Below are 20,694 nucleotides of genomic sequence, written 5' to 3' on the forward strand. Positions count from 1 at the left end.
CTAAGTGGAGGCTCCGTGAGTAACTCGTTTTACTGCTTCCCCTGTGTACTGTTTCAAACGACCGGCACGGATAACTCTGTCTGCACGATGGTTGAGCAAAGCCATGGTGAAAGCAGCAGCTCCCAGGCCACAAAGAGACGACGAACAACCAGTCCACAGGAACGTCAAAGGATTGCAGAGGAGGTGAGATAAAGTGTTTTAACCACCGATTTACTGAAAAGTAAAGGAGGATGTTTTAATTTCTCTGTGTTAATAGAAGTGTACGAAAATGTAACCAAATTCATGTATCATAAAGAAAATGGACTGATGCATTAATTCTGCAGTACGTGGTGTATTAAAAGTTCTTTGTATATGTTCTGGTCAGGCTTACCACAATAGCTTCTCCAGTCAGGGAGACACATGAGTTTCAGAGTTTACACATAACAAATAACAGAAGAGTACTGATTAAGCAACATAAACAAACATGGCAATTAACTAATACTGTATCACAATAAATGCACCAATGGAATATATACTTTGGCAGTCGAATATGATTATGTGGAAATTAGATTTTTTTGCTTTGTGTATGTCCATACACCAGTCTTTTGTGCTGAAAGACCCAGCTCATATCACAGACCTGGGGGGTATTCCACGAAGCTGGCTTAGCTCAAAGCCTGGCTTATTTGGGTTAGCCGCGCTAACTTTAGCGAGAGTTGGGTTCCACAAACGAGGCTTAAGGCTAGCGTGGCTTGGTAACCATGGTAAATTAGCCAGTGCGACTAGCCTGGTCCCGGTCAGGCTAAACGTCAGGCTTACCTTAGCTGCGTCTCAGAGAAGGTCAGACCGGCTTCTAAAAGACGCCTTGTGAACTGCAGGTGTCACATTAAATTAATCTATACCTGTAATAGATGATGTTTTTGTTCAGAACCGTAAACTGAGACCTTTTGGTAACTTTTCTGACACCTGCTTAAAACCCAAAAAGTCAGAAGGATCGTGAGGCTCCGCTTTCACGGTCCGTATTCATACTGAAAATCAAGATCAAGCGAGCTTTTGTCTTTCAGCTCCACGGGAGGTTTCCGTCTTCCCTGAGCTCGCTTTAGGACACCTGCGTGATCCTTTGACAGGTGAACCACCCCAGTTATACTAGACTGGAATAACCGTGAGTCAAGACATGTCAGATACTAGACTGTCTGTCAACATTGGAAGAAAGTTGGTGGCTGAGAGGTTAGAGAGTAGGGCACAGACGCACGGTGATCCACGTTTTATTTGCGGCGTGAGTTCGATCCCACTTGTGGTAACTATTTGAAAATAATTGATTTTCTTTCTTCTGTCACCCTCAAAGTACAGTCAACATATAACAGAATAAAGGCAGAAATTGTCTTATGATATAAAAGGTGACAACAGCCACAATTTTCCATTTAAATACCGTCCTTTACCGGCGGTCCGTTCTGATCATGATGATAATGTAAAGGTGATTCCACATGGTGAGATAACTTTGTGTCTTCCTCCTTATTTAAATATAGGGCACTGTATCACTGACACATCTCATCTGACAGCTGAATCATCTCTAATTAAAAAAAATGACATCTCATCTACATGTCTTTTTCTGCTGTTTTAGTCAGTGTTTGATGAAACATCACCCCATGAAGTATATAGGCCTATGTATATGAACAGCTTTAATTTAATCAAGATCAATCTCCTCTGGGCCACAGCAGTGTGAGGAGCTTCAGAGTGAGAAGAAAAAGGGTCATCAAACTCAGCAGAAACAGTCAGTGTTGATTTGACACATAAGCATGATAATCTTGAACCAGCAGCGTCTCTGGCTTTAATTATTGCCACCGTATCGCCCTTTTATGTGATTTTCACTTTGTAGTCATCATACGACTCCATGAGGAGTGTTTTCTCCGCTGAGGGAAACGTCTCCGCTCTCGGTTTTGACATGATTTGGTCATTTCGACAATCGACACGTCGGGGCTTTTTATCTACCGCGGACGCGCGCTTAGCCGCAGCTTGGATCAGCCTGGCTTGAATAAGCGTCTCTGAAAATCAGCTGAGCCTCGTTAGTGGAACGACTTGCAGCTCAGATTAAAGTGGCAGCTTATTCAAGCCACGCTTACCGGCGATAGCCCAGCCTTCTTTAGCCAGCTTCGTGGCATACCCCCCTGGATTCACAAGAGTCAATCAGACATGCTGGCCACAACTTTCCCATCTACAGCAGTAAATGTGTAATATGGTATCTCAACACAAAATAGGAGCTGCAAATGAGATCTAAACTGTCAGATTTATTTAAATTGTTTGATAATCACTAGAAAACTATACCACTGCCATGTTTTTTCGTTGGTTCTTTAATCACCACAGTAGGATGTATTTTTGCTAAAAGTCTATCTAAAGAGTCTTATACATATAAAAAAAAATGATTCTGAAAAAAAAAAATGTTTTTATCTTTTAAATTTGGAATTAATATTTTTCAATGCTTTCCTCTTTCTGTAGGTCTGTGATACCATATTGGGACACAAAGGAACGGTTCTCATTCACAAACCACCTTGTCAATGCCACCCTACTGCAAAGTGACCAGTTTGCACATTACAACAAGACCTTTCCTGAAGATGCGCTGACCAGCACTGTGAATGCCTACCCCATGCTCAATGGAAAAAAGCTGAAGACAGAGCTTAGTCTTATTTACAGCAAGGATGAGTTCAAAGCCTGCTGTGGTGCTGTGGACCTTTTCCACCTCTTTGTGGAAAATAACCTTGGGGAGGTATTCTCAGAAACAGTTACTCTCTTAAAGATCATCATCACCACACCAATGACCACTGCTGAGGCTGAGAGATGCTTTTCAACTTTAAAACGAATAAAGACTTTTCTCCGAAATACTATGACCCAAGAGAGACTGAATGCTCTAGCAGTGCTGTTGATGGAAAAGGGGCTAGTAACTGAAATGACTGACTTTAACCAAAAGGTTATTGACAAATTTGCTGGACTGAAAGAAAGGAGGGCCAAATTTATGTTCAAGTAATAGTACTGAAGGGAAAAAAATATATATATATCTATATATATGTGTGTGTGTGTGTGTGTGTATATTTTGTTTTTTTTTCTGTGAAGCACTATTTTTCAAATAAAAGTGCTATGTAAATATATTTTGAGTAGTTGATTGTGTTTGTGTTTTTTATTTAGATGTCTTATATTAGTTACTGTACTGGGTTTTTTTTTTGTTTTTTTTTTTCACTTTTTGTTTAATCCTCTACATAACTGCGCCCCCCCTAAATTTTTTATCACCAGCTGCCACTGGTGCTACCTGACGAGTCACACTACCACAATGCTCAGTGCGCGTGTGTTCATGTGAATCAAAGGTGATTGAGTCTACAAACGCTCTCCCTCTGGAGTCTCAAAGATCTGAATAGATGAGTGATGAAAATGAGTGAACAGTAAATTAGTGAACATTATGAAACGATGAACCAGTCTATTAACCACGAAATACTCAACTATTAATATTCTGATTTGGTGCAGTTCTCTGGATGTAGTTTTCTGGTTCTACTATTATGAACCTGGTCTCAGACTCAGCAGTCTGTGTGCTCTCTTTGGTTTGGGAGAGTTTCTGATTTACTGACACATGTTTACATCCTGGTCTGTCACAGTCTGGTAAGTGTCCACGGATAATGCAGTCATGAGCATTGAATGACAGTGACGGATTTCTCCTCTAAAATAGTCTGTCCTCCTAATATCTGTCCACCTGCTGATCTCTTCTGTCCACTCACTGCTGTTTCACAAACCTGGGAGCTGTTTACCATCCATATAAGTGATGGTATTTAGTTTAAGAATGTGACTTTTGGCGGTTAACTCCCCCACGTCAGTTGATAAAGCAATATACTCCGCAGTGCTTCTGCACACAAGTAGCGCACACATACGGGGTTGTTAATAAAAAAAATAAAATAAAATAAAAAAATGAAAAAATGTTTTGTCGTGTCTAAGAGGTTGAAGGACAAACTTTGATAAACTTTGATGACTCTGCACTTTTTGTGGCAATAACCCAGTTTGTTAATAACGTTTTGTAAAAATATTTTTGCTCTAAAAAAAAAGGAAACATTTGGAGTCGTCACTATTTAAACCTTACTAAGCGCTGTCCAGCACATTTTGGGTTTTATGTGGCCCCTGGACTGAAATGAGTTTGACACCCCTGCCCTGAAAGAGCAACTTTTCACTGTGCTGTGAAACCTGTTCTGATGTTTATGATCCTGAACAGGTGGAGAGTGAACTGAAGAACAGAGGCTGTTTTTACACCACAGAAAAACACTTGAAAACCCTTAATATAGAAAAAAAACAGTCCATGTGAATAATGTGTAGTGACGTGTCAGATTATATTAAAAATAAAATCCTGCCGAACAGACGACAACAATGCAGAACAAGTTGAACATTATATAACATATAATATCGGGGAGACGACAAAGGTGCATAATGGAAAAACTTGAACCAATGATGAGAAAGCAGCTGCTTCAGCCACTGCGTTTTTCACTGAATGTGTTGCATTAGTCTCCAAAAAATCTAAGTTTCACACAGGTGGAGGTGAGTGTGACCGCTGGAGCCTCTGAGGAAATCAGGCCCTTCCTGAGGCGCTGCTAAAAAAACGATAAAAAAATGGCGTGATGTACGACTGAGCGGGGGACAGGCCCCCAGCAGCTGAGGAGAGGACGCTACAAGAGGAAACTGGCTCTGAGGAATGGTGACCCAAATACACTGCAGAGCTTTAGCCAACATTAAGTCAGGTTTTTTATCTTCTTTCAAGGAACTTCCCTACTCACACTTCTGATCAGGGGGCTCAATCAACTCCTGCTGCATCCACTGTTAACAGTTTGCAGCAGGAAGAATATTCTGCATACAATGACCCTGGGAAAAAATGGTGATTTCACCACAGGAGGTTTGTGATTTCCATTCTTTCCTGTTTAAAATTTTTTCAACAGCCTTCAGACCTCAGTGCATTAAAAGTTTAATGACTCTTAGTGTTTGGTGTGTGTCCATGGGAAAGCTGAACAGGTCAGAAGAAAGTTAATGATGCTCTCCATGAGACCATATGACAGAGAAGAAGTACTGCGGCACTACAAAGCCCTCAGGGAAGAAAACATGGTGGGACTGCATGTGTGTGTTTGTGTGTGTGTGTGTGAATAAAAGTGGGTATGCACACAGCTATCCCTAAAATAGGACAACCCCCAAACGCTCACAAACACACTTCTGGAGAGCGAGCTGGAGAACAGCAGCCAGCGCGGCCTGGATTCACTGACTTAGAGTCTGGTCACACTGCACACGCCAGAGTCAAGAAGACGCCACCACTCCTTTAAGCTCTTAAAGGTTGTCTGTTTACCAACACATGATGGGACACTGGCTGTTACAAACAGCTGGCTGCACACTACGTATGAAGGTAGACTGTTTAAAAACATATTGATCTGTTGGATCTGGTTTGTGGATCGATGTTCATCTGCAAAGACTCACCTTCTGTTGAGCGATCTTTTGTCTGTCCAAGTCCACGTCTCTGACCGGCTCTGGCTCTGGAGACCCTGGTGGTCCCTCCCCCACCCCGTCTGGTTTGCCATCAGTGTGGACCTGCGATGAGGAGGAGGAAGCCGGGGAGGACGGAGGGATTGTTGGAGAGGAGGTGGAGGAAGGGTGTGCTGGGGAGGATGATGGAGAAGAGGCAGACAGAGGAGGAGCCGAGTCACCTCGGAGGCGCAGCGTCTCCTGTCGTAGCGTCTCGTTCTCGGAGACCAGTTCCTGTCGCTCCCGTCGAACACTCGTCAGCTCCTTGGTGAGGGTGTCCAGCCGCTGCCTCAGCTGACGCACCTCATCACGTGCACGGTTACGCTCTGCACGAACCTGAATGGGAAGATAAAACAATCAGCTGAACAACTTTTCTCAATGAATCGTCCTGATTATGCCGTTTATATCATGATGGAGCCTTCAAACAGCTAATTTAACTCATTATACCTAACAAGAGAAAAGTGTTTAAGTTTGGGACACTGTTGGTCTTTTTCATTTCCCCAAATCTGGACTTGGTGAACTCTCCTCCCTCAGTCATCACGCGTAAAGAATGGAAGAGTTTCTTTGGTGAGAAGTGGAATAACGTTCAGGAGGGGTGAAAAAAGGTCAGTCCGATCTGAGCTCTAGATCCAGTCCGAACATCTCTCCCTGTGCTGAGAGTTAAAGTCTAACCAACAGGAGAGCTTTAATGTGACTACAACAGATTCAGGGTAAAGTTCCTGAATTTCTAAGTTTCCTCTTTTTTTTAATTTGGACCTTTGTGGACACTCCCTACATCCAGTCACAGCCTGCTGTGAGTTCCCTATGAAGGGTCCGGATTGCAGGACGGCTTGTTCTGATTCAGATCAGGTTTAGGCTCACCTGTGAGTCACATTTCTGTGGTTGGAAAGATGAGTCAGCTCCATCAATTCTGTTTCTCTGAGCAGCGTGTTCATCTCCTCCTCTATGTTACTTCACCTGATCACAGCACCAGGGATGTCAGCCAATCAGCTGCAGGCACACTGCTGATGTACAGCTTGGATCCTTTACGTTTCTTTTTAACTCAGTAACTGAGTAAAATGTAGTGACCTAAAAATCTTTGCACAAAAAACTGACCTACAGCTGTGGCAAACAGTTTTGAGAAGTTTTGGTTTTCACAAAGTTTGCTGCCTCAGTTCTTACGGTGGAAATTCAGATTGTAAAGAGTGATCAGATGAATTGCAGTTAACTGCTAAGTAACTCCCTGCAATGAAAAATAACCTTTGTGAAAAATAAAATATGTGCCGTTCTCAACAGAAGCTTTACAGACGCTGACTGTGAGCGTGCTTGAGCCGCTCTAACCTGTGATCAGGTGGGAGTGTGATCAGAAACAGAGGCTGGGGGCTCACCTTGCTCCACTTCTCCCTCCAGTTGGCGGTGCAGTCCGACCACCACCTCATGGTTTTCTCCATCTGAGCCGCCCTCGCCCTCGCCTCCTCCAGCTCCCTGAGCCTCAGCTCTTCCCTGCTTTCCCAGTCAGCCCCGGCTCCCTCACACATAGCCCCCAGAGACCCCAACCCGAGCCCCCCCAGGCCTGGGGACAGCAGCAGTGGAGGGCTGGAGCTGGGGGTCCCTCCTGTGGGACTCGGGGTGTGGGTGAGACTATCAGGGGAGCGGATCCCCCTGTCGTGCCCCAGACCCAGGCTGCACAGCAGACTCCCTCCAGCTGACTTCCCACCTTCAGACAGGTGGGGGCTGGGGGTGTGGTTCATGATGGAGGCAGACGTGTGTGTAATGACAGTGAGGAAGATGAAAGCGGCAGGAATTTTCAGGAAAGAGTCATCTTCATCAGCCAAACATCAGCCTGCAGACAGACACAGACAGAAAACTTTACACACCTGTTGATATCATGTGTTTACAAAATAATTGAACCTTGATCACAAAGATAAATGAATCTGATCTCTGTAAATAAACGGGCTGGAAAGACGTCACTGACACACACTTTGACAGCCTGAGGGAGGCAGAGCGGCTGGCCGAAGCGTACAGCTGGCACACAGAGCCCACACGGGAAACACGTCTGAGCTAAATGGAAACAGCTCGATGCTAAACAAGAACAAAGGGCCAGCAGGACACTCACACACTCACACACACACACACACACACAATCTCAGGCACGTCTGAGGACTTCACAGAAACATTTACTGAACCAATTTCAGACAGACTCCCAGAGGGCAGACTGAAAAATCCAATCGTACTCTCAGCAGGCAGCTATCTGCACTTCTCTGTCATTCCCCCACCTTCCACTGATTAAACCAGACTCCACTCCACCCCACTCCACCCCACCCCACCCCACTCCAGGCAGAATATGAGCATCATCATTTAATCTCTACCATGAGCTCAGGGTCTCCTCCTCCTCATAAAGCTACCCCTACATCAACTGACCTCTACACTGTTTCACAAAAACACACCTCACACACTTCTCAGAAACACCAACACCATGCAGACCAGAGACTGGGTTACAGAGCAAAGACTGAAGCTTTTTGAACAGAACCTCTGTCCCGTGAAGGGAAATCAGTGGTGCAGCAGGAATACGCAAAAGACAAGGTACACAATGACAATATCAGCAGGGAGAATAAATCAGGATTTTTTTCCCCTTTGTGGAGCGAGAAACACTGCAGTCTGTTGACTGGTCGAAAGAATCATCACTTCCTGTGCAACAGCAGTAATAAAGAACAACACATTATTGTTTTTTGTAACAAAGAGCCAAATGCTAATCACAAAGAAGACTTATCTCTGGATGTCTTCCATCGTTGCACTTTGTTTACTGTGCAACATTTTTCTTCTTCGTTGGATTTATTAGCAGGGCATCTGGCTTACAAGCTGCCTACCAAGAAGGGCACAGTTGGCTGTGGAAACGCAAACAGGATCAGGCTTTTGGACTCGATCAAAACCCAGTATCACGTATCCCTAGAAAAGACTCATCACACCAAGGTACAGAGTACTAGGGATGTCCCGATATTACATTTTCACTTCCGATACGATACCGATACTGCAGCATTGAGTATTGGCCAATACTGATATTAATCCGATACGATATCAGCATTAAACATACATACTTTTATTACTTATTCTGTAGTATGTCTGTCATGTTAGAAAAGGCTTGATTAAGTGATATTATTCAAACAAAGAACAGTAGTCAGCAACAGTAGGTATGGGCAAAAACTGACCCATTTATTATCAACCAATGGGTAACAGAAACTGCTTATATCTGAGATTTTAGATGCATTCCGATACGATACCGATACTTGTTTTTCTGCTGATATCGGCCCCATATCTGATATCAATATCGGACTCTACAGAGTACGATATGATAAGCAGTAACCTAGAGGAGAGCTGGTGGGAGAGGAGACCGTTAACTCTCACACTGACGTGTTTGGTAAAAAGTCAACCAACTAATCTGGTTAGGATCCAGCGAAAAATGATGGAGGAGCTTGTCAGCGGACAGGAGGGACTGGAGAAACGGACAAAACCACGAGAAGCAGAGCAACTTACACCAACCTGTCACCAAAACAGTAGCACCAAGACCCGTGGTGTACAGGAGTGTTTATTTACATGATTAAGAGGAGAGGAAATTAAGAATCACCTTGTTGATAAGGACATTTAGTGATTTAGTGTCAGTGAAGGGTTACAGACTTACAATGTGAATGTCAAAGATTCACCATAGACTAGGGATGGGTACCTTTCACATTTGAAATGATACGATACAGATGCCCAGTGCCTAGCGATCGGTACCGGTACTTAATGGTCAGTGGCGTTTTCTCCCGGAGGCCAAGGGAAGCCATGCTTCCTCTCTTTTTCAGACTGCAGCTGTGTATTAATGAAAATACTCCTTTTTAACAGTTTCAATAATTCTTCTGTGTTTCGTCACTGTCATCTCTTCCTTATTTCTCTCCTCTACTTATTGAGCATTTTACGATGTGTAAAACAGCACCCTCCTAAATGTTGTTCTGTGAATGAATGGTGAAAATACAATATTGCACACTGTTGCCTGCAAGGAAGCCAAGCAGAGTTGGCATCCTTTGGTGAAAAAAAACAAAAATGATCAACCAATCAGATGAGGCTGGGGTCGTGACACTGCTCACCTGTGATTGGCCAAGACTGTGTCAAAGGAAGCCACCCTGTCTTTGGCCTCAAACCAATCAAATCACAGTATTATCATCATCATCATCAAGCCACTGAATGAAATCAGGGAGGTTAGCAGTGTGCACGAAGCGGCCGGTTGTGTGTTTCAGTGGGCAGTTGAATGAATTAATAAGATGTTTAAGCTAAGTCAAGAGGACAATGTAGAATGACTTTTAGCTGAGCATCATGATTGCACAGATCCCACACTCTACAGTGTGTTATCTCCTCACCTGGTCAGACTGTCCGATAGCTCACCTCTCAGCCAGAGCACTCAGAGCCCAGAGAGTAACAGAGAACACATCAGCTCAAAGACAAACAGGCATGACTCAGAAGGAGATGAATTAAGTTTGTGTACTAATACAAAAATAGTTCAATATTGAAGTCAACAGTCGAGCATCTGACAGCTCTGTTACGACAGGAAATAAGGTGGAGTCCTGAGCAGCCGCTGCCTGAGCATGCTGGCCTTCATAAGAGCAGGTTACCACCATATTCCTCTCAGGTGAGGCCGAGGACAGAGAGTAGTGGACTGTGGTCAAAGTAAAGAGCATCATCTCTACCCAAACCATGTCCTAGTGCACAATTAGGTAGAGACAGGTATAAATATAATGTTATTATGATGGATTCAACACGTTGTGGTTCTGCACATTTTGTAGGGTAAACACATATTCAGTGTGGGATTTTTTGCTGTGATTTTTCTCAAGAGCCTCTTTTGACCTTAGCACATCAAACACGACAAAAAGAGGTCCCAGTTTTATTCATTTGATTAGTTCAATTCAAAACATGAAACTCATATATTTCTAGAGTCAGTACACACTTTGACCCTTTGTTTGTCCCTGATTTGTCAGGATGAAGCTTGTTGAGATCGCCCTCAGAGGTCCGTGGACTGATCTTACCTCCACTCTCAGAGCTAGTTTTGGGTTTGGATCTAAAAATCGAGAGCTGTGATGAAAACTGACCTCAACCAGTCTGGGCCAAGAAAAGATCAGCCTCTTCCTGTTTCCTCCCTGTGGCCCCCCCCCTCCTCCCTCAGGGGGAAGCAGAGGGGAGGTGCCAAGGAAATCTGGAGCTCTGGGAAAAAGTGGAGAGGAAGCATGAGGAAAAGAAATGAAGCAGGTTTAAAATCTACAGCAGGGGGCTTATGGAGCCTAAAGAATGAAGTCTGCCTCCCTGACGTCTGTCACCAAACTGGACTGGGCTTTAGACAGCAGCATGTTTAAAGGAGGGGCTGGATCTGTTTCTGTTCCCATAGTACCAGTCCTGAGAATCAAATCAGGACAGGTGTGTCTATCTTTGTTTTTATTTGGGGATCAAGGCATTTGTGTTGGCTGCACCTCATGCTTTACTTATTGAATGCTGCGTCTTCCCTTCTAAGATACTTAAGTCTGAACACGATCAATTCAGCTCTTTCTCTCCTGTTCAATACATTTAGCATGTTACACATCTATTAATGTACCAAAACCAACAAAGAAAACATTGTGCTGGTTTGGTGGTAACCATAGCTAACAACATTAGACTGTGACAAAGCTTGAGGAACTGCTGATCACAGGTGATGCATTCACAGACCCTTGTAATTCCCAAACAGAAAATAACTAATCTAAACAGTAAAATTCTCATTATCCAGTCTGTTAAAGTATCAATGAGGAAATTTGATAGAAAATCTGGAGAAATTCAGATCACGAGTTCAGTGGGACAGAGGCTTAGAAAACGAGAGACTCTCACAGAAAACAGGAGTGTTGGCAGGTTTGGTGCTAACATATAAACTACAGTGTATGCTAGCATTTAGCGTATATCAATATAATGCAGTGTTAAAAAAAAAAACTGCCATCACAGAAACATATCACAATTTCTCTTTGTGAGCAAAATTCCAAATGTAGAAATTAGAGCCCGACCGATATGGGATTTTTGGGGCTGATGCCAATATTGATACTGGGGGCAAAAAAAAAGCTGATATCCGATATATTGACCGATGTCCGATATATCGGCTGATATATATAATAAATTCATTGATATACACAGGATGTATACTGTAAACCAATGATAAATAAGAAAAAGCTGTAAACACAATAATAAATTAAGAAGTCAAACTGTAAACACAGAAAGTAGAAAAAAAATAAAAACTGTAAACACACAATGAGCAACTTACACATCATTAAAACGCTGTATCTTACATTAGATAATGGTGGATGTGTGAATTAACAGTAGCATTTATCTCTGTTTACCTCACAAAAAAGCAACTAACACAATGTTAAAATGTCATTCCATAGTCTTACATTAGATAATCGTGGTCGGAGGGGGCGGGCACTCAGGCAGTGTACAGCCCAACACACAGACACGCAGGAGCAGGAAGGACAGAATCTCTGTGGAGCAAAAATTTTTATAATCGGCTACATTTTGGCCAATGTTGATAAATTGGTGACAGGCATAATCGGCCCGATTAATCGGCCCGACCGATTAATCAGTTGGGCTCTAGTAGAAATACTAATAGGTAAATGTCAAACTAGACTAGCTGACTTCATAACTGTGACAAGCTCAAGGCTCCAAACAACTCAGCTCACTTCCATGAGTTGTTTGGTTTATATGCTTTTTTGCATGTTTTTGTACCTGAATTCCTCTCTGTTGTAAACTTAATAATAATGATAAAAATATTATTGTTATTATTACTGTTATTATCATTATTATAGTTGTTGTTGTTGTGATCATTATCATCACATAATAATAATCACAATAATAACAACAATAATAATAATAATAATATTTTTATCATCATTATTATTAAGTTTACAACAGAGAGGAATTCAGGTACAAATTATTATTATTATTATTATTATTATTATTATTATTATTATTATTATTATTATTATTATTATTATCATTAGTGCTGGGCAAGTTAATGCGTTATTTTCGTGTTAACCCATCAATCTATTAACGCCGTTGAATATTTTATCGCACTATGTGCATGTTGCTCACATGCTTTTATTTTGTAAATGTCTGTTGCTGACCGCGGCGGAACCAAAAGTGAAATTGGCGGAAAAACATGATGAGTAACCAAAACAAGCATGGAGAAGAGGGGCAACGCCACGGAACTTAGTGCATCGCCGCTTAGTGTATCAGTCCGCGCGCACGGCGTGCCAGATAGAAACAAACACAGGTAGTTTGCCAGAACGAAGAGACACGATGAGAACTAGAGCCTTATTTAGCAGTGTTTTTGTGTGAAAGCAACGCGCTGAAAATTCTCTAAATAAAGCGTGAATGCAGACCGATATCAGATTTTTTCGGTGGGAGTCCGTTTATTTGTGTTTTTGGTCAAGTAAAATATGGCCCCGTCTGAGTGCAGAGGAAACCAACAGAGGAGCAGGGAGGGGGTGTTTGGTGTGAGCGCTCTGGGCTTCTGCTGCATAAAAACACTGCTGTAGGGGTCATTTCTGCCCTAAACCTTGTGATAGGACCCAACTTGTTCCATCCTGGAGTATCACTTTAATGCGCTGACAGTGGCAATAAGCTTTAATTTTGTATTTACATTTTGTAAATTTGATTTGCACTAAATATGTGATTTAACTATTACTGTATAACAAGTACTGATTTAGTGTTTGCATGACAGATGTTATGGCACTTTCATTCATATGGCAGAACATTCCAATAAAAGTGCACTTTACACTGCTTTTGAATTCATTATTAGATTTTGAATTTACGATGCAATTAATTACGATTAATCAGGGAAATCATGCGATTAATTACAATTAAAAGTTTTAATCGTTGCCCAGCGCCCTTATTATTATTATTATTGTTATTATTATACAATAACAATAATAATAATAGTAATAACGATAAACTCTGGTGAGAGATAAATTCATGTCTGGAGTCAGTGTCTGTCTACTCTGAATGTCTGCCCATAGTGTGCTGCAGTATTAAACACTCAGACAAAATAATCCTCACACACTCACACACTCTTTGACGAAACAAGATGCGTCTCTGAGTCTTGGTAAAGTTCTTCAGAGAGGATTTTATGTCAAACTTTTTTATAGAGCATTGTTTGGGATGAGTGTTTTTGTTAGCTCGGGCTGTAAACCATTCTTGGCTTCAAACTCTCATAACGTTTTGTTTTTGGTTTCTGTTTTTTGTGGGACTGAGGCGTAAACAAAGAGAAGAAAACAGCAGCCACAGCTCACTGGCAACACATGAATCAAAGATTTCTAAACAGAGAGGTACACAAAGAGTGCCCAGGGAGAAAAGCTGCTTAGTGTTTCTTTAACTCTACCCCCAGAAGCTGACATGTCTCAATCCCACTGTAACCAATCCTGCTGATCTGGATCTCTCTCAGATTGTTCTCCTCCAGAAAGGGAGAGGAAGACGTCAGCTGGGTGACTCCGAAACAGGAAACCACTACTTTTACTACTATGAAAAAAAAAATTATGATAGTGGTGAAAACACGTTTTTCAGAATCAAACCCAGAAGAGTCCAATGAGCAGTGACACACAAGGGAAATCTTCTTTATGTGAGCTTCTGTCAAACAGCTCAGAGCAAACAACGCATGAGCATGAGCCATCAAAGGTTTTTTGGGTTTTTTTGCAGAAGCCCACGCATGTAGCCTGACATGCACTGACTCCTAAATGTAACTTACACAAGGAAACAACACAGACTGCTAGCCCTGTGACTGTTCCCCTGAGCAGTTTCCAATATTTTCAACATTTCTGAAATCACACAAATCAGCTGTACATTTCATGTCCTCCTCTCTCTCCTTCCTTGAAATACCTACTGTAAAATAAACAGCAACATGTATCAGCTTCAGTGTGGAAAAGCAGAAAATGTAGCACGACTGGAAACAGAAGATCTGACAATCACAAAGAGTATGCTGTCCTCATGTGTTTGGGAGGAGTAACGCAGAGTGACAAATTATTAACAATCATCCATCAGTCAGGGTCCAGAAGGCTGACACCTTGTCTTCTTTAAGAGTAGGCCTGAAACTTTCCTTCCTGATGAATCTTAGAGCTAGAGCTGGATCAGGTCTGGACCAGGTCTTGGTTATGCTGCTTCAGACTAAGACTGACACTCTGAGCTCCTGTGTCCCTCTCTCCTCTACCTGTCAGTCTCAGGTCTAATTGAAAGCCCAATTTCCACCAAATGGTCCAGTTTGAATTGTACAATGCTTATGGCATTTCCTTTGACTAAAACCAGTGGAGCTAGAAACACATTAGTTTGTTGATTGTTGGAAAGAATGGTCACTTCCAGTGTGACAGTGGTAACAAAGAACAACACATAACCCTGCTGTGTTTAAGGCCCCGTTTACATGACGCCGAAAACGGTCAATTCCGCAAACATTTCGTTGCGTTTTGGCCTTCCGTTTAGATGAGACCACGTTGCGTTTTCAGTGAAAATGCAAACTTTTGAAAACGCTCCCAGAGTGGAAAGATTTGAATCCGCTCCTCCATCCAGCCTCGTGTGAACACAGAGCGGAGCGTTTCAGGGTGCACTCGCAGTTTCAGGTGAAGGCTCTGTGCGCAGCCACATTTCCAGTTGAGCCATTCCGGTCCAGTAGGTGGCGGTGGTATGGTATGGTTGGATTGCCGACCGTCTCACACAACAAAACGGCAGAAAAAGAAAGAACAGAAGAAGAGACTTGTCCTCCTGGAGTCGTTTTCACGCCGTCCTCATGTAAACGCGGGTGGCTTTTGGAAACGCAAAGGAAGAATTTTTGCGGGGGTCTCCGTGTAAACGGGGCCTAAATCTCCAGTCAACTTCCTGAAGAGAACTTTCTTTCAATTAGGAAAATGTCATCACCAAACAGCGTGAAACTGCTCTGGAAACAAAACTGGGTCTGTTTTTCCTTCTTGGTTGGATTTATTAGTGGGGTACACTGTGTCTTGCTGCTATGCTGACACGCTATTACATAGCTGATGCGGCTCTCAGCACCTGGCATACACGGCCGCCTACCAAGAAGGGCACGGTTAGGAAACGCAAACAGGATCAGGTTTTACTATCCAACCTGTACCAAACAGTGCTGATCCATACTGGACTACTCATTGGAAATAGGGCTTTGATGTGCCATTATAGGTAGTAACCATAGGTCCCTCTGGGAGTCTCTGATGTTGATGTGAGCATGTGACAGCTCTCCAAATAAAACTTTTAAACTGTTGAGATGTATACATTACTAGTCTATTAAACTGACTGAGACACAGGGGCGTAGCTACAATTAGGCAAACACAGGCAGTTGCCTGGGGCCCCAAGATTCCCAGGGGCCCCCAAAGCATCTCTTAAAAACTGATTCATGAAGTTCTCTTCAACTGAAAGCATTTCTTTTTTCTAAATCTTACTTCACATGCTTCAAAATCCATCAAAAGGCTTAATCTTTGATGGTTTTGGGTACTCCCCCTCCCTTCTTATTCAATGGGCTATTCCATGTTACAACACATCTGAAAATTTGATTCAGGAAGAAAGTGGTAAAAAACACTTTTTTCCCCATTTTTTTCTTATTTTCAACCAAGTCGGGAATAAAATCAATGTTGCTCTGAGATCTGAGATAAACATATCAGACTTTTAGGATTTTAAGGACTTTATCTAGCCCAGGAAATAGGGTCATTTTCTCAAAATCAAACTTTTTGAGTTGGTGATAAACATTATTGTAGAAAATCTCTTTTGTGGAAACAGAACTCACTGGACAGGGGGTCAAATAAAAATACATTAACTTTAAAATAATAGTACAAAAAAGTATGGACACTGTAAATATCACCTCTTTCAGTAGATATTTTCCAGTTTTCTGTTGTGCTTGATATTTACATATTTTTCTTTACTAAACTATTTTTTTTCGATATTAACCTATTGTAATGTTTTTAACTTCATGCTTTCTTGTTTGTTACTGTTACTCTGTAAATTCCCCACTGTGGGACAAATGAGCTGTCAATTGACCATAAAAGATTTCAAATGCAGGACAAAGTGGACTAAATTATGTATTCACTTTTTTCAAAATCAAACTAAAGTACAGAACTTGAGGAAATGCTTTTAGTTGCCTTAAGTTACCATGAACAAGATTAGCACTGTCTCATGCCTTGATTCGGGGAAAGAGACAGTGGACCCAGGGAAGGCCAGTCTAGCTCTGAGGAAGATGAGTTACAAGGACATGGAGGGCCCCATTGACTGGGTTTGCCTTGGGCCCCAAACCACTAAATACACCCCTGCTGAGACACCAAACCTTTTTAACACCCTGGTGGCACTAAAGCTCCTTGAGAGTTAAACCTGACCAGCAGCTCACAGGAAACAAGTAATTCATACATTTTAATACGTTTAATGCTGAAGCTTTTCCAACAGTATGACCTGCTTTTCTCTCAGCGTTAGTACTGCTGTCTGAAACTCTGCTGTCTGAAACTCTGCTGACTTTTATTACAATACAGGATGTTTTCTTCTCCTTCCTTCAGCTTTGAGTGTTTTGGCATTTAAATTTGTTTGACAGGACGTATAAAGAGGGATAGGAAATCCGTGGGGACATGATGTGCAGTAAAAGACTGGGGCCAGAGTCAAACCCAGAGCAGCTGCAGCGAGTCCTCCACCTTATGCAGCTGCACAGCACCTCATCTCCTCTCAGTCTGACTGAAAGTAACAACACATTCTGAAAAAATAGGTGACTCAGTATTAGGGAGTTTCTACTTGTTGGTCAGTACAAACACAAACAGATCAAATTTTAAAAAGAGAATACTCCAAAAAAGACGCACAAACACATAAAAAGACACAATCCAAATACAGACTCAACACTGTATTTAGATTGGGGAGGCTGACTGTAACACAGCTCCTTTACAGCTACATGACTTTATCATGACTGATACAAACTGGGGACACGTCAATGTTCACACCAATACCATCAAGAGTTTTCATTTTAAGAGGATCTTAGAAAAATTGAAGTAAATACTCGTTTTGGTAACTAACAGAAACAGAATGGGTTGGGGAGCACTGTGTGTGTCTGTGTGTGTGAGTGCGTGTTTGTCTACACAACAGATGGCACTGAAGAGGCTTCCATTGAACCCCTTTAAACACACACTCACTCAAACACACACACACACACACACACACACACACACTCTCACTGCATTATTTACTGCCAGGACTCTGCCTGCCTTCTGCCCCATTAGACACACACTCTCTCTTTCTTTCACACACTCATGATTTACAGTCCATTCATCACTGGAGGAGCACAGGGTGAAGGGAGGAGTGTGGAGAGTGTGTGTTGGTCATGTAGCTGACAGGACTGATCGCTGTCAGCTGTGTATTGCTGTAGGAATGTGTCCAATGTTGTCATTCAGTGAAGACCTGCGCTGACACGCACTGGAACACTCTCTTTTCATTACCTGAGGACAAGATTTGTGTGTGTGTGTGTGTGTGTGTGTGTGTGTGTGTGTGTGTGTGTGTGTGTGTGTGTGTGTGTGTGTGTGTGTAAGCTTCCAGCACAGCTTTGGTTTCTGGTTTCTACACACACACCTGAGCTATGTGGCGGCGGCCTCTCTGGTTACTGCCATCCCTCTACGTGCAGTAACCGTGTTTATTTTAGAGGTAAACTGTGCCCACCCCTGGTTTACAAAACCAGACTGTACCTGACTCTACGACAAACTGAACACGTTCAGCTTTTGTCTTATTCATCATAGTCTTCAATGATATTTTCAATATTTTAGACATGAAGCTAAGGATGGCAGAAAACATTTACAGCTCAACCAGAACAAATCAGAGGTTTAAGTCAATGGAGCTCAGAGAGACAAACTGTGCAAAACTCAGTAAACGTCAACAGGTGGAGAAACTCTGGACCTGATTCACCAAAGAATAGAATTCATAAAAACCAAAAGTCATTGTTTACAAAACACAAAAAAGGGTTATATGCTTCAAAAACTGCTAATATCGTCTCAGGCCCTTTTCCAGTCACATGTGCCTGATTACAGCTAACAGTTAGCAACACTGGTGCTAACAGGTTCAGAAAGTTAGAGCTAGGGATACACGACAACGTTTCACCTCAAAACAAGATGCAGAGAAAAAAATCTGCATTTACACAGAAACCCTGAGGGACTGAAAACACTGTAGTAAGTATGCCAGGCCTGTAGGTGGCGCTCTAACTGTCTTGTCCAGAAGCAGCTTTTGGTAGATCTCCTCTGAAGTAGAGTTGGGCCGATCATCTGGTGTGTTGGTGAATGCTAAGAGCAGTTATGGAGCAATAGATGCTCATTTTGTTAAAGACAGTCACAGATTCATCAGATTGAGCAGCACAAGCTCAACATGGACGTCCATGACAATCTAACAACGGTACTGTTGTACCATTACATATGCATGTGGGAAGTGGAGCGTAGCATCAGCGTTCTTGCTGGAAACGCTGCTGTAAATGCTGTTTACAAGGCAATGGTGGCAGCAGCTTTCCAGAAAAAATCCACTAGGGCCATTTTTAAAAGTTTGAGGTTAAGGTTGGCTAAAACGCTGGAACCCAACAATACTGTCGCATCCTGTCCTAGAACTGTTGTCATGTAAACGGCCCCTTAGTGTGAGCTCTGATTATAGCATCAGGAAAGCTGTCGATAAAGCGGCAACTGATTGTTGCACAGCAACTTTGTTACTATATTTAGTGACTTTTTAGACCCCTATGGTGACTTAAAAAAAAAAAATACTAGCAACAAATCTAGTGATTTTTATTCAAGTTTGTAGACTCTGATGTGAAAGCATGTTTTCATCTTACTCTTCTCAATGAGCATCATGTACTGCCATGAGTTCTTAATACATTTACAGTGGGGTTTTCTTTACCTGCTCTTCGTCTCTCCTATGTTATTCTTCTCTTCTACAGCCTCCATATCTATTACAAGCAAATAGCATAATATGCAATTGAGGCAATGACATCACTTAGTGACTTTTAGTGACTTCTGGGACAGCCAATAGAGACTTTCCTTACTGAGGAGTTGGTATGTTTTTAACTAGCAATGTTTCACCCAGCTTTAATGACGTATCATATGTCAAACTGTGTCATCTTTTCAGGTTATTTATGACCATACATGACACAATGGATCAAAAATAATCTTTTAACGGTGGATTATTAGGATATATGATATGCTGGGGTGTTAAAAACAACAACAATGTACACCGAACCGAACAGAAAACTCCAAACATGCATTTTGTGAACCCTCCCATCTGTACTGGGTAAAGACTTCCTCTCTACATCAGGCTCATTGTGTCAGTGGATGGACTTTATTTCCAACAGGATGAGAGCTCACAGCTCAGCTCTGGGCAGCACAGGGTGGAGATGCCAACAGCTCATTTCAGTCACAGTCAGGTGAAAACTGGAGCAGACTGCACAGAGCTGCAGGACTTGGTAGATATTTCTACACGTGAAAGTCATCAGAGTACTTTGCTTTGTGAATCAGACCCTGAGACAAACCGCTTAGATGTCCCCAAAGATTTGTCCAAAGAAAGATCTTATCATAAGAAATCTATCACAGCAGGAGCAAGCCAAAGATATTCTGTGATGTGCTTGAACATTATAGAGCGATACAGCTGGAATATGACATGTAATAATAAACACACACTGAAGTATGACCAGTCAAAACTACAGAGTGTTTCATTTATTCTCCATTAAGCAAAGCCTACCATTAGCTGATGTCTCTGACAAAAGGTCCTCTGTCTGAGATGATGTTTATAGTGTCAGATAAATGAACACAAGCTTGTTATTATTAGCAAAGACCTCGCTGAGACACAACAAACACAAACAAAACACTTTTCTATTTCATACATCAACTCTGTGTCACCATTTCTCTCACCAGCTCCCCTCTCCCATCCTCTGCCAGCTTACTGACGGATGTTTCAGGCAGAGAAATCAAACCAGAGTTTATTTTTGATCAGTTGATCATTACGCTGATGGATGGGGCACAGTGGTTCCAGTGGAGAAGAGCCAGTAAGGGCATTTTCATCTCCCTGTATTGGCTGGATGGGCTGGGTCATCAGCAAGAGTGGAGCACTAAAGCTTAAACCTCATTTGACTTTTTTTGACTCATAAATTTGTGCATTAAATGGTAAAATTCAGTTTTTCTCAAGCATGATGAC

General features: G+C 42.1%; 1 protein-coding gene across 1 annotated transcript in view; it reads right to left on the reverse strand.

The window, feature by feature from the left end:
• The window catches only part of ccdc102a (coiled-coil domain containing 102A), a 93,387-nt gene that overhangs the window by 28,778 nt on the left and 43,915 nt on the right, over positions 1–20,694 (reverse strand). The window contains exons 2-3 of the mRNA XM_074667200.1: positions 6,873–7,327; positions 5,461–5,841 (exon numbers count right to left, since the gene is read on the reverse strand). Of these exons, the coding sequence (XP_074523301.1) occupies positions 5,461–5,841; positions 6,873–7,235 (744 nt within the window). The 5' untranslated portion in view covers positions 7,236–7,327. The remainder of the gene's footprint in view (positions 1–5,460; positions 5,842–6,872; positions 7,328–20,694) is intronic.

This window comes from Halichoeres trimaculatus, unplaced genomic scaffold, assembly GCF_033239565.1.
Source record: "Halichoeres trimaculatus isolate MK-OKI-2021-1 unplaced genomic scaffold, fHalTri1.1 fHalTri1_scaffold_3, whole genome shotgun sequence".
Taxonomy (NCBI): Eukaryota; Metazoa; Chordata; class Actinopteri; order Labriformes; family Labridae; genus Halichoeres; species Halichoeres trimaculatus.